The sequence below is a fragment of the Neoarius graeffei genome, chromosome 1 (assembly GCF_027579695.1).
Source record: "Neoarius graeffei isolate fNeoGra1 chromosome 1, fNeoGra1.pri, whole genome shotgun sequence".
NCBI lineage: Eukaryota > Metazoa > Chordata > Actinopteri > Siluriformes > Ariidae > Neoarius > Neoarius graeffei.
Genome location: NC_083569.1, coordinates 17,932,968 through 17,947,604, shown reverse-complemented (window position 1 = coordinate 17,947,604; position 14,637 = coordinate 17,932,968). Strand labels below are relative to the sequence as shown.

At 44.7% G+C, this 14,637-nt stretch overlaps 1 protein-coding gene across 30 annotated transcripts in view; it reads left to right on the top strand.

Annotated features, from left to right (window-relative positions):
- LOC132891954 (protein NLRC5-like) overlaps positions 1-14,637 on the top strand; it is an 888,139-nt gene that overhangs the window by 779,146 nt on the left and 94,356 nt on the right. For 29 of the 30 annotated variants that reach the window (XR_009655388.1, XM_060930219.1, XM_060930146.1 and 26 more), the window contains one exon: positions 5,281-5,454. The exons of the other annotated variant lie outside the window; for it this stretch is intronic. Coding sequence is in view for 28 of the 29 variants with exons in the window: in XM_060930219.1 (XP_060786202.1) it covers positions 5,281-5,454 (174 nt within the window). In the remaining variant the exon portion in view is untranslated. The remainder of the gene's footprint in view (positions 1-5,280; positions 5,455-14,637) is intronic. 30 annotated transcript variants of the gene reach the window in all.

The window sequence follows — 14,637 nt, the reverse complement described above, 5'->3', positions numbered from 1 at the left end:
AACGAAAGCATGGACTAGTTTTTCTGCATCATGCAATGACATTAAATTTCTTATCTTTGCAATATTTCTGAGATGAAAGAAAGCTATCCGGGTGATGTTATCAATGTGAGTTTCGAATGAAAGACTGGGGTCAATAATCACTCCGAGGTCTTTTACTGCTGCACGTGAAGAAACAGAAAGGCCATCCAGAGTTACTGTGTAATCAGAAAACTTACTTCTAGCTGTATGTGGTCCTAGCACAAGTACTTCAGTCTTGTCAGAGTTAAGCAGAAGGAAATTTATAAGCATCCAGTGTCTAATGTCCTTAACACATTCATCAATTTTATTAAGCTGGTGTCTCTCATCAGGTTTTGCAGAGACATACAACTGTGTGTCATCAGCATAACAGTGGAAACTAATACAATGTTTACGAATAATATTGCCCAGAGGTAACATATATAGAGAAAAAAGCAGTGGACCCAAGACAGAACCTTGTGGAACACCAAACTTTACCTCGGTACGTCTAGAAATATCACCATTTATATCAACATACTGATAACGATCAGTTAGATAAGACCTGAGCCAGGAGAGGGCCATTCCCTTAACTCCCACAACATTTTCTAGTCTATCCAGAAGAATGGAATGATCAATGGTATCAAATGCTGCACTAAGGTCAAGCAACACAAGTAGCGAGACACAGCCCTGATCAGACGCCAACAGTAGGTCGTTTACTACTTTAACCAGTGCTGTCTCTGTGCTATGATGAGGTCTAAATCCTGACTGATACATTTCATGGATGTTATTCCTATGTAAATATGAGCATAACTGCTGTGCCACAGCTTTTTCAAGGATCTTGGAGATAAAGGGCAGGTTTGATATTGGCCGATAATTGGACAGCTGACAGGGATCAAGGTCAGGTTTTTTAATCAGGGGTTTGATAACTGCTAGTTTAAAGGATTTGGGTACATAGCCAATCATAAGAGAAGAATTTATTATTTTTAGAAGCGGTTCAATTACTCCAGGCATTATCTGTTTGAATAGATGTGTTGGTAAGGGATCTAGTACGCAAGTTGAGGCTTTTGATGTAGAGATTAATGAAAGTAATTCAGTTTCTTTTAGGGGAGTAAAACATTCTAACTGATGATCTGATACAGTTATATTGTTAACTACAAGGTCACTTTCATTGTCTAACCTTAAATTAGTAGTTTGAATTTTTTGTCGGATATTCTCAATTTTGTCATTAAAAAAATTCATGAAGGCGTTGCTACTACATACTGCAGGTGTGCATGTGTTGATAGTGGACTTATTCCTGGTTAATTTTGCTACAGTATTAAATAGGAATCTAGGATTATTTTTGTTATCTTCTATTAGGGAGGAGAGATATGTTGATCTCGCAGCACTAAGAGCTTTTCTATACTTCAGGAAGCTCTCCTTCCACGCCAATTTGAACACTACCAATTTGGTTTGACGCCATTTACGTTCCAATTTTCGAGTGGTCTGTTTTAATGTGCGAATGTCATCATTATACCAGGGTGCTAATTTTTTGTCTCTGACCATTTTCCTTTTTAGAGGAGCTACATTATCTAAAGTATGGCGGAATGTTGACTCTAAGCATTCAGTTGCCTGATCGAGTTCTGCAGGGGCTGACAGTGACCCAATCAAAGTTAACAGCTCTGGGAGATCATTTATAAAGCTCTGTGCAGTAGTTGACGTGAAAGTACGTTTAATACAGTAGCGTGGTGAGGTGCATATATTATTACTCAGACATATTTTGAATGAGATGAGACAATGATCTGAGATAACTTCAGACTGTGGAAGTATGACTATATTGTCTATGTTTAATCTGAATGTTAGTATTAGATCAAGGGTGTGACCACCATTATGGGTCGGTCCTATGACATTCTGCTTAATCCCGACTGAATCTAAGATGGACACAAACGCTGTTTTTAAAGGGTCTTCTGGGTTATCAAAGTGAATATTAAAATCTCCGACAACTAAAGCTTTGTCTAAGGAAATAACCAAATCTGAGATAAAATCTGCAAATTCAGAAAGAAACTCAGAATATGGCCCCGGGGGCCTGTAAATAATAAGCAATGGAATTAACTGGGTAGACTTATTTTTTGAGGCTACATACATTATATGAGTATGAAGAACTTCAAATGTATTAAATTTATAACCAGGTTTGTGTGTTACACCTAGATAATCGTTATAAATAACCGCGACGCCTCCTCCTCTGCCAGTTAGACGAGGCTGGTGTATATAACTGTATCCAGGAGGACTCGCTTGATTTAATGCTATATATTCATTTGGCTTAATCCATGTTTCTGTTAAACACAATACATTAAACTCCTGATCAGTAATGAGTTCATTAACCATTAGCGCTTTAGATGTAAGAGATCTAATATTTAATAGCCCCACCTTTAGATCAAAGGTGCTGGCAGCAGCTGTACAGTCAGTCTGATCTAATTTTATATTGATTAGGTTACTGGAACAAACTCTCTGAAAATTTCTACCTTTTTGTTGAGCTCGGGGAACAGACACAGTCTCGATGTAGTGGGCCCTGAGTGACGACTCTGTGCAGCTAGCAGACAGTCGGTTTAGCCTGTTCGTCTGCTCCCTGGCCTTGGCTCTGGATTGTCAGAAATTAACTAGGCCTGTTCTGAGACTATGACCTATGCTGCAGGAAATGAGAGCAGCACCTTCCCGAGTGGGATGGATACCGTCCCGCCCTAACAGGCCAGCAGTGCCCTCAAAATTAGCCCAATTATCTATAAAGCCCACACTGTTTTCAGAGCACCACCTGGACAGCCAGCAGTTCAGCGACCATAACCTGCTGTAAGCTACATCGCCACGCCGCATTGGGATGGGGCCAGAGCATACTACAGCATCGGACATTGCCTTCGCTAATTTAAACACCTCTACAAAGTTACTCTTAGTAACCTCAGACTGACGAAGGCGTATATCATTAGCTCCTGCATGGATAACTATCTTTGAGAACCTGTGCTTGCCTAGGACCCTAAGATTACCTGCTATGTCCGGCGCCCTGGCTCCCGGTATACACCTGACTAAAGCTGCTGGTGCCCCTAAAGGCTGAGCTAATTTCACGTGCCGTATGATAGAGTCCCCTATAACCAGAGCTCTTTCAGGTTTCTCAGTGGGTGCATCACTAAGGAGAGCAAACCTGTTCGACACGTGAAGCGGAGAGGAGTGGTGCTCCCGTGGGCGAGCCTCAGCGGTAGCTTTGGCTCTACGCTTATGCCGCCGAGCCGTCACCCATTCGCCCCGCTGTAAGGGCTCTAATGCCGGAGTTGGGGGATTGCTAACTCCACCTAGGGCGTCCAGACTTTCCTTAACAGAAACTACACTGTTCTCACGCTCACTAACCTGCTCTAAAGCCTGGACACGCGCTTCTAGCACTGAAATCTTCTCCGTCAGAGAGCTAACTAATCTGCACTTATCACAAGTAAAGCTAATAGAGCTATCGCTAGTGACGGAGGAAGAATGACTAAACATCCTGCACTCAGCACACTGAACAGGCTGAAGGTGTGCCATGATGAAAAGATTCACGTACCTTAAATGAAGATCTGTGGATATTAAAGCAGATCAGATGGCCTCCGCTTGTGGACTTTACACAGGAGGAGAGAAAAAGAAAGCTTCCGGTCTCGGCGTTCTTCCGAAAAAAGAAAGAGAAAAAAACGGAAAAAAAACCGGGAAAAGGAAAGCGAAAGTGAAAAGTACAAAAATGAAAGCGACAGTTAAGAGTTAACTATTAACTATTAAGAGTTAATAGTTGTATACAGTGTTATTTATCAATTAAAATTTTCTGTAAAAATAAACATGCAGGCCTCACAGCAAGAAGGTTCTGGGTTCGAACGCAACGGCTGGCGAGGGCCTTTCTGTGTGGAGTTTGCATGTTCTCCCCTGTGTCTGTGTGGGTTTCCTCCGGGTGCTCCGGTTTCCCCCACAGTCCAAAGACATGCAGCTTTGGATTATTGGTGTCTCTAAATTGACCGTAGGTTTGAATGTGAGTGTGAATGGTTGTTTGTCACTCAGTGCGTTTACATGCACATAGAGAAAATTGAATTTCTGCCGTTGCTCGACTGAAATCGAAGTTCTAAATGGCATGGAAACACCTTAGCTAGGCTGAAATTGAACCGAACTTGATTTCTCGTAACCGAGCTACACGACCTAGATTATGCGATTTTTGCCGAGCTACTTAGTGCATGTAAACCCTATCGAGTTACGTAGTCCAGCTACTTACTTCAGCACTGCCCCTTCCGGAAGTGACAAGTGACGAGACCACAAGTGGGAAACACAACAGCCTCGGTAAAAAAAAAACAAAAACCCAGCCTCGGTCGGCATGACACTTCAGATCAACTTCAACTTAGTGCCCATTTTATTAGGAACACTTCTGTTCGTACATACAAACTACAAACACTCTTCTTGTGAACACGGAACTGATAACTTTGTTTATACTCTTGAACAATGTTGCCAGATACTCGCCCAAAATATGTTCAAAACCCACCAAAATGCACTTAAAACCGCCCAATCTGGCAACACTGCTCTTGAATAGCTCTTCTTCATGACGACAACCGGAAGTGTACCAACACGATGGGGCGTGTAGCACCACCTGTGGCTCGGGTGCACAATGTACCTCACACAATAGCTCGATTTCCTTAGTGCATGTAGGATTGGATTTCTCTGGCACCCCTGCTTGGGACCCTTTGCTCGATTACCGACAGCAGCTCAATTTGGATGTGCATGTAAACGCACTGAGTGTGTCAGCCCTGCGATGATCTGGTGACTTGTCCAGGGTGAACCCCACCTCTCACCCATATTCAGCTGGGATAGGCTCCAGCTTGCGTGTGACCCTGTACAGGATAAGCAGCTACAGATAATGGATGGATGGATGGATTGATGGATGGATGTAAAGCATGCAGAACAAATATATTAGTCATGAAGTGATCATTTCACCTCAGAATCACTGTTACTTTAAAGAAATAATTAAAATGTCTTTACAATTAAATATGTTCGCATTAAAAATCCAGTCACGCAGAGATAAATTCTACAAAACCTGACTCTTCACTTAAACTTTTAAATTATTGACTTTTTGCTGAATCATTAGCACCTCGAGTAAACTTAATGTCAGTAACAGTGGTAATGTTTGAGTCATCATTAATAATAGCTTGTGATTGGTGAAGAGAATAGAGACAGTCCGACATGAGAGACATCATCTTCACAACCACTGTTACACCAAGATGAAAATCTGTTGATGAAGTGTGTGTCATTGTGTCTCTGCAGGTTGTGGGGTTGTGGTGTCTCAGATGAAGGCTGTGCTGCTCTGAGATCAGCTCTGAGATCAAACCCCTCACACCTGAGAGAACTGGATCTGTCTAAGAATAAACTGGGAGACTCAGGAGTGAAGCGTCTCTATGCTGTACTGGAGAATCCTCACTGTAAACTGGAGATACTGGGGTAAGATCATCTCTCTGAGAGTCACATGACCTGCTCCTCAGTTAGACACATTCTCTAATAGTGAGACTGAAGCAGAGGTTTTAGGTTCATCATCAATGTCCTGAGGAGGAAGATTGTTTCTTTTCACTGCACACTGATGACTTGTCACAGAGTCTTTGGGTCAGATGGACGTATGTGAGAAGCTGCAGCACAAAACGGGACTTGATCCGACTGCAATGTGTCTGAAATCACTGTGAAATTTACTACAACACTGTAACTAATCACACAAACTGCACCTGAGACACAAACTAACTGCCCTCTTCAAAAAATTGAAGCTTTAAATTCCGTTATTTGAATAAAGTGATTCCTTGAAAGAAAGGAAAAGCAAAATTATAAATTGTGTGTCGTCTGCAGAGCTGTTTGTGTTACAATATTGGATCCGCAAGTCGTCATGCTAATCGAGGTGGATCAGTCATATTAAATATTAAATAAATTATCATAAATCAGGAAAGGGATTGGAGTTGGAGTTTACCCCAGTGAACGAGAGGGTCGCCTCTCTGCGCCTTCGGATTGGGGAGAGGGCTCTTGCTGTTGTTTGTGCCTACGGGCCAAATAGCAGTATAGAGTATCTGGCCTTCTTGGAGTCCCTGGGAGAGGTACTGAGGGGTGCTCAGACTGGGGAATCCATTGTGCTACTGGGGGACTTCAATGCTCACGTGGGTGACGACAGTGACACCTGGAGGGGCGTGGTTGGGAGGAACGGCCTCCCCGATCTGAACCCGAGTGGTGTTTTGTTATTGGACTTCTGTGCTAGTCACGGTTTGTCCATAACGAACACCATGTTCGAGCATAGGGGTGTCCATAAGTGCACGTGGCACCAGGACACCTTAGGTCGGAGGTCGATGATCGACTTTGTAGTCGTTTCATCTGATCTCCGGCCCTATGTCTTGGACACTCGGGTGAAGAGAGGGGCTGAGCTGTCAACTGATCACCACCTGGTGGTGAGTTGGATCCGCTGGCGGAGGAGGAAGCTGGACAGACCTGGCAGGCCCAAACGTATGGTGAGGGTCTGCTGGGAACGTCTGGCCGAGCACTCTGTTGGGGAGGTCTTTAACTCCCACCTCCGTGAGAGCTTTTCCCAGCTTCCGAAGGAGGCGGGGGACATTGAGTCTGAGTGGACCATATTCTCTACCTCCATTGTGGACGCAGCTGTTCGGAGCTGTGGCCGCAAGGTCTCCGGTGCCTGTCGTGGCGGCAATCCCCGAACCCGGTGGTGGACACCGGAAGTAAGGGATGCCGTCAAGCTGAAGAAGGAGTCCTATCAGGCCATGTTGACCTCCAGGACTCCTGAGGCAGCTGACGGGTATCGGCAGGCCAGGCGTGCTGCAGCTCGGGCAGTTGCGAAGGCAAAAACTCAGAAGTGGGAGGAGTTCGGGGAGGCCATGGAGAAGGACTATCGGTCGCCCTCGAAGAAATTCTGGCAAACTGTCCAGCGCCTCAGGAGGGGGAAGCAGTACTCTGCCAACACTGTTTACAGTGCGGGTGGGGAGCTGTTGACCTCGACTGGGGACATTGTCGGGCGGTGGAAGGAATACTTTGAGGATCTCCTCAATCCCCCCGTCATGTCTTCCACTGAGGAGACTGAGGCTGATGACTCAGAGGTGGACTCATCCATTACCCAAGCCGGAGTCACTGAGGTGGTTTGCAAGCTCCTCGGTGGCAAGGCACCGGGGGTGGATGAGATCCGCCCTGAGTATCTCAAGTCTCTGGATGTTGTGGGGCTGTCTTGGTTGACACGCCTCTGCAACATCGCGTGGCGGTCGGGGACAGTGCCTCTGGAGTGGCAGACTGGGGTGGTGGTCCCTCTTTTTAAGAAAGGGGACCGGAGAGTGTGCTCCAATTATAGGGGAATCACACTTCTCAGGCTCCAAGCAAGGTTTACTCCAGGGTACTGGAGAGGAGAATTCGACCAATAGTCGAACCTCGGATCCAGGAGGAACAATGCGGTTTTCGTCCTGGTCGCTGAACACTGGACCAGCTCTATACCCTTCATAGGGTGCTTGAGGGTTCATGGGAGTTTGCCCAACCAGTCCACATGTGTTTTGTGGATCTGGAGAAGGCATTCGACCGTGTCCCCCGTGGTATTCTGTGGGGGGTGCTTCAGGAGTATGGGGTTCGGGGCTCTTTGCTAAGGGCTGTCCAGTCCCTGTACAAACGGAGCAGGAGTCTGGTTCACATTGCCGGCAGTAAGTCAGACCTGTTCCCAGTGCATGTTGGACTCCGGCAGGGCTGCCCTTTGTCACCGGTTCTGTTCATAATTTTTATGGACAGAATTTCTAGGCGCAGCCAGGGGCCGGAAGGAATCCTGTCTGGGAACCACAGGATTTCATCTCTGCTTTTTGCGGATGATGTTGTCCTGTTGGCTTCTTCAAACCAGGACCTTCAGCATGCACTGGGGCGGTTTGCAGTCGAGTGTGAAGCGGCTGGGATGAGAATCAGCACCTCCAAGTCCGAGGCCATGGTTCTCGACCGGAAAAGGGTGGCTTGCCCTCTCCAGGTTGGTGGAGAAGTCCTGCCTCAAGTGGAGGAGTTTAAGTATTTCGGGATCTTGTTCACGAGTGAGGGAAGGATGGAGCGTGAGATCGACAGGCAGATCGGTGCAGCCTCCGCAGTGATGCGGTCGCTTTACCGGTCCATCGTGGTGAAGAAGGAGCTGAGCCAAAAGCCGAAGCTCTCAATTTACCGGTCGATCTACGTTCCGACTCTCACCTATGGTCATGAGCTTTGGGTAATGACCGAAAGAACAAGATCGCGGATACAAGCGGCCGAAATGAGTTTCCTTCGCAGGGTGGCTGGGCGCTCCCTTCGAGATAGGGTGAGAAGCACAGTCACTCGAGAGGAGCTCGGAGTAGAGCCGCTGCTCCTCCACATCGAGAGGAATCAGCTGAGGTGGCTCGGGCATCTTTTTCGGATGCCTCCTGGACGCCTCCCTGGGGAGGTGTTCAAGGCATGTCCCCCCGGGAAGAGGCCCCGGGGAAGACCCAGGACACGCTGGAGGGACTATGTCTCTCGGCTGGCCTGGGAACGCCTCGGTGTTCTTCCCGAGGAGCTGGCCGAGGTGTCTGGGGAAAGAGAAGTTTGGGCTTCCATGCTTAGACTTCTGCCTCCACGACCCGGCCCCGGATAAGCGGAAGAAGACGAGACGAGACGAGGAAAGGGAAAAAAAAGAATACGAAGAGAAAAGAAACTGATAATAATAATAATAATAATAATAATAATAATAATAATTTAAACAACTTGGAAAGAAATTGTTACAGTTGGACAGGAAGAAAAAGTAATTAATTTGTTGAAACGATAAGCGTAACTATAAAAGCACCATTTATCAAGGTAGAAAGAGAAAAAATCAAAATCTATGATTCTTTAGAGCTGCACTGATTTGAGAGATATCAGTATCATGGGCATCGCCACCATTGAATGTGAAGGGGCGTGTCCCCTTCACATTTCATAATTCTTCATTTGGATGCCCCCACATTTACATAAAATATTAGTTCACCCAGCGCCGTTTCTGTTGCTTCGTGAAAGAATCCATTCCACTTGATCGATAAGAGAATACACATACCACTGAAAATCCACTCCGGGTTTTCCGGGCGTTACCTACAACAGCTCACTTCATGCAAGTGAAGTGAATTTCAGCGCGAGCGGAGACATTTTTGGTGCAGCTGCTCGAGAGTGGAGGAGGTGACGTCAGCCCCATTGCCACCTCACAATGTCTGGCTTTTGCTAAAACCTTATTCTTTTGTTCTGTGCCCTCAAAATTAACCCTAGGCCACGTTAAATTAATGTTCAACTAAACAATGAAATAAGCTTAGCCTAATGGGGTATTCTTGGTTGATGATGAATTGTTTGCAGTATTTGCTCCCTCCCCAGACACAATGGACATAAGGAACTTCTTTACAAAGAAGCAGAAAGTCAGTCAAAATTTCCCCACAGGACAGGTTTTTTTTGTCCCAGTGGAAATGTTAGTGCAGTTAGCTGGCTAGTCAATATTAGGAGATGTACAGTATCAGCTAGCTTAATGTTAGCTGTCATTTAATTCAAACCCAGTAGGGCGACCTTATTGTAATGCCAAGAATGAGCTCAAGTCTGCTCTGATGATATTTATTGATTCCCTGTTATGATTTGAAGAACTTGTTTTGTCTGGTCTTTGCCAGTTTTCTGGAAAGTAACATGGAAAATCAGTGTATGGGGAAGGAATAGTAGAAAGGAAAGCAATGGAGAGAGATGTATGTTATTCCAGGTGGATTGTGAAGGAAAGGGGGATAAAAGTTATGAAGTGGTAGAAATTGTGGTGGCACCAATGTAAGAAGGAGTTATATCTATAAATCTATTTGTTATATTAATCTGAAAATGTTACTGTAGTACCACCATTGCATGTAGGTTGACAAAATTGCACCTGTTCATTGTGAGAAGTTATTTTTTATGTGTCACCGTTGCTTGACACAGTGTGATTTTGTGTTATGAAGTTTGCATGATGCCATGTCATGCCTGTTGATTGTGTGAAATTATGAATATTCTTATTTTTAAACATACAGTTGAGTGTCACTATTGCTTGGCACAGTGGCATGTTGTGTTACATCTAAAACTAAATAAAAAAGGAAACACAAAATAAAAAGTAAAATGCACCCGTAAAGTCATTGTTGGTGAGAAATTGTGTCACATTCATCTCATTATCTTAGGCAGAGCAGTGGGTTTAAAAACAGGCTGATGAATATATGGACTAGTTGAATGAGGACTTATTGTTGAGTCTCTAATGCCGCTTTTCCACTACAAATGCGGCTGAGTCGGGCTGAGCCGTGCCGTCCTGAGTTGTGCTGAGTCGAGCTGAGCGGGGCTATTGGAGTTGCATTTCAACTACAACCGCGCTGAACCGTGCTGGCTGGAAGTGGGTGGACACATTGGGTGGAGTTAGCGAAAGTGGGTGGACGTCACGTGATGTTAAGTGGCGCGAACAGTGACATCAGTGATCTTTTAAGCGGTAGTCTCACGACCCGGATAGTAAACAATAAACATGGAGGACATGGAGTCGTTAGTGTTGCTGGTCTTGGTGCTGTGGCTTGTTGTCACCGACAACGCCAACAGATACTGGCAAGAGCGTATAGATGAGGCGAGGCGCATAAGGCTTCAGAAATTCTCGTAATTCGAAATTCTTCTTCTTCCGGGTTTGCGGTGTTTACAGATCCCAGCATGCTCGCGGGGCGTGTGTGGGCATGTGAGGACACTCCTCCTCACCAATCAGTGCACAGGGGAGTGTCTGCTCATGCCCCCAGCCTCACTCAGCTCGGTTTGGCTCGCTTCAGCCCTACTCCAAAACCGTACGAGTTTTGGGTGCTAAGCAGGGCTGAAGCGAGCTGAGTCGTGCTGTTCTGAGGTAGTCGAAACGTGAGCCGTGTCGGGCTGAAGTGAGCTGAAGCGAGCTGAAAAAAGGTAGTGGAAAAGGGCCATAAGAGTCATTGAATTAAGTTACTTTTGTAGGTAAAATTAGGTCTTTAACAACCTGTTAAAAATACACCAGAATGCAGGAAATGGCATCTAATTAATTAAAAATTTTCTGGGGGACGACCCCCAGACCCCCCACCAGTCCCCCCCCCCCCCCCATTAAAAATGCTTCTGATGCCCTTGAGTATAATTGTCATATTTAAGAAGATTATCGATCAGGGCAGTATGCAGTTTTGTTGTTTTGGAAGCTCTCTTAATAACCCTGGTAAGTCATTCCATACCCTTACTTCTGTTCTAGAAAATGCATTATGTTGCACTTCTGGTCTAGATTTTTTTTGTAAAAGTTCTTGGAAGTCGAAGCCCGAGTACTGTATGAATGGATGCTGCTGGTATCAATAAAAATATTTAATATGTTGGTTGGGGCAACCCATTTCGAATGTCATGCGTTTGGCAGCATACGAATTCACAGTATAGGAATTTTACAGGCAAAATATCAGCATCAACAAAAAGTGGCACCGCGTGCTCATTTCTTTTTGCAAAAGACATGAAGCGCAGGGCATGTTTTTGTAGGATCAAAATCTAATTTAAGTTACATTTACTGGCAAGGCCCCGCACTGTAACAGCATAAGATATGTATGGAAAGATCAGAAACTGATAAATTTGACGTACTGTTGTGTCTTAAAAGGTGCAAAGTGCCTGAGTTTAGCAGTCATTCCGACAGTTTTACTTATCTTCAAATCAAATCAAATCAAGTTTATTTGTACAGCGCTTTTAACAATAAACATTGTCGCAAAGCAGCTTTACAGAATTTGAACGACTTAAAACATGAGCTAATTTTATCCCTAATCTATCCCCAATGAGCAAGCCTGTGGCGACGGTGGCAAGGAAAAACTCCCTCAGACGACATGAGGAAGAAACCTCGAGAGGAACCAGACTCAAAAGGGAACCCATCCTCATTTGGGCAACAACAGACAGCCTGACTATAATATTAACAGTTTTAACAGGTATAACCCTCAACTGTCCTCATGGGGCCGTCCTTCACAGGAGTGGGGCGATAAAACTCCGACCAGACACAGGGCACCAGGATGGATCAAGCAGGTCCGAGGGGCAGAAGAGGCCAGCATCTCAATCCCAGGATCAACATGTAACTCAGAGGGACGGGGGGGGGGGGGGGGGGGGGGGGGGGGAGAGAAAGAAAACATGTTGTTAGGTATGCCCTAAAAATGACAAGTATTAAATCTGTGTGGTAGGCTCGCAGAGACGAGAGTCTTTACATCAGGCATGACACACAATGGCATGTTAATATGGTAAAAAAAAATATATCATGACCTGCTCTGGCTGGATGCTTGATTGGGTGATGGGAGCACACTCCTCACCAATGATGAGATGCAGATGGGACCCTTAGGGCTGGCCAAGACAATTCAGTTACATTTCACCGGGTCTGGGACATGCGACAGAATGTCTGACGGCCGATTCCCTGCAGGCTACGATAGCCAGTCGAGGTCCACACCGTCTCCACCAAAAGATTTCCTGTTGACTCCATGTAACTCAGAGGGACAGATTTGGAGTGGGGGGGGAGAGAAAGAAAACACAGGTGGTTAGGTATGCCCGATGTCACCTGAATAAGTAGGAACAGTATACATATTGCACCGAGTACAAGCAGGGACTCCGGCAACTAACTATGACAGCATAACTAAAAGGAGAGAGCCAGAAGGTAACACAGGCATGAGGGAGCCCCGGGACATAAAGCAGCCAGCCACTGCACCGTCAACAAACTCGAGTGAGCAAGCGAGTGGGGACTGACAGCATCCATACATCCCAGTTTACCAAAACACTCTATGTCTGAGGACCCTCCAGATCTACTCCTTTACCTCATAAACATCATTAATAAAAGGCTTGACTAAACAGATATGTTTTCAGCCTAGACTTAAATGCTGAGACTGTGTCTGATTCCCGAACATTACTTGGAAGGCTGTTCCATAACAGTGGGGCTTTGTAAGAAAAGGCTCTGCCCCCTGATGTAGCCTTCACTATACGAGGTACCAGCAGATAGCCTGCACCTTTTGATCTAAGTAGGCGTGGCGGGTCATAGAGGAGCAGAAGTTCACTCAGGTACTGTGGTGCGAGACCATTTAGTGCTTTAAAGGTCAATAGTAGTATTTTATAATCAATACGAAATTTGATTGGGAGCCAATGCAGTGTGGATAAGACAGGCGTGATGTGGTCATATTTTCTTGTTCTAGTAAGGACTCTTGCTGCGGCATTTTGAACTAACTGGAGCTTGTTTATGCACTTATTGGAACATCCAGACAGTAAGGCATTACAATAATCCAACCTGGAGGTAACGAAAGCATGGACTAGTTTTTCTGCATCATGCAATAACATTAAATTTCTTATCTTTGCAATATTTCTGAGATGAAAGAAAGCTATCCGGGTGATGTTATCAATGTGAGTTTCGAATGAAAGACTGGGGTCAATAATCACTCCGAGGTCTTTTACTGCTGCACGTGAAGAAACAGAAAGGCCATCCAGAGTTACTGTGTAATCAGAAAACTTACTTCTAGCTGTATGTGGTCCTAGCACAAGTACTTCAGTCTTGTCAGAGTTAAGCAGAAGGAAATTTATAAGCATCCAGTGTCTAATGTCCTTCACACATTCCTCAATTCTATTAAGCTGGTGTCTCTCATCAGGTTTTGCAGAGACATACAACTGTGTGTCATCAGCATAACAGTGGAAACTAATACAATGTTTACGAATAATATCGCCCAGAGGTAACATATATAGAGAAAAAAGCAGTGGACCCAAGACAGAACCTTGTGGAACACCAAACTTTACCTCGGTACGTCTAGAAATATCACCATTTATATCAACATACTGATAACGATCAGTTAGATAAGACCTGAGCCAGGAGAGGGCCATTCCCTTAACTCCCACAACATTTTCTAGTCTATCCAGAAGAATGGAATGATCAATGGTATCAAATGCTGCACTAAGGTCAAGCAACACAAGTAGCGAGACACAGCCCTGATCAGACGCCAACAGTAGGTCGTTTACTACTTTAACCAGTGCTGTCTCTGTGCTATGATGAGGTCTAAATCCTGACTGATACATTTCATGGATGTTATTCCTATGTAAATATGAGCATAACTGCTGTGCCACAGCTTTTTCAAGGATCTTGGAGATAAAGGGGAGGTTTGATATTGGCCGATAATTGGACAGCTGACAGGGATCAAGGTCAGGTTTTTTAATCAGGGGTTTGATAACTGCTAGTTTAAAGGATTTGGGTACATAGCCAATCATAAGAGAAGAATTTATTATTTTTAGAAGCGGTTCAATTACTCCAGGCATTATCTGTTTGAATAGATGTGTCGGTAAGGGATCTAGTACGCAAGTTGAGGCTTTTGATGTAGAGATTAATGAAAGTAATTCAGTTTCTTTTAGGGGAGTAAAACATTCTAACTGATGATCTGATACAGTTATATTGTTAACTACGAGGTCACTTTCATTGTCTAACCTTAAATTAGTAGTTTGAATTTTTTGTCGGATATTCTCAATTTTGTCATTAAAAAAATTCATGAAGTCGTTGCTACTCCATACTGCAGGTGTGCATGTGTCTATAGTGGACTTATTCCTGGTTAATTTTGCTACAGTATTAAATAGGAATCTAGGATTATTTTTGTTATCTTCTATTAGGGAGGAGAGATATGT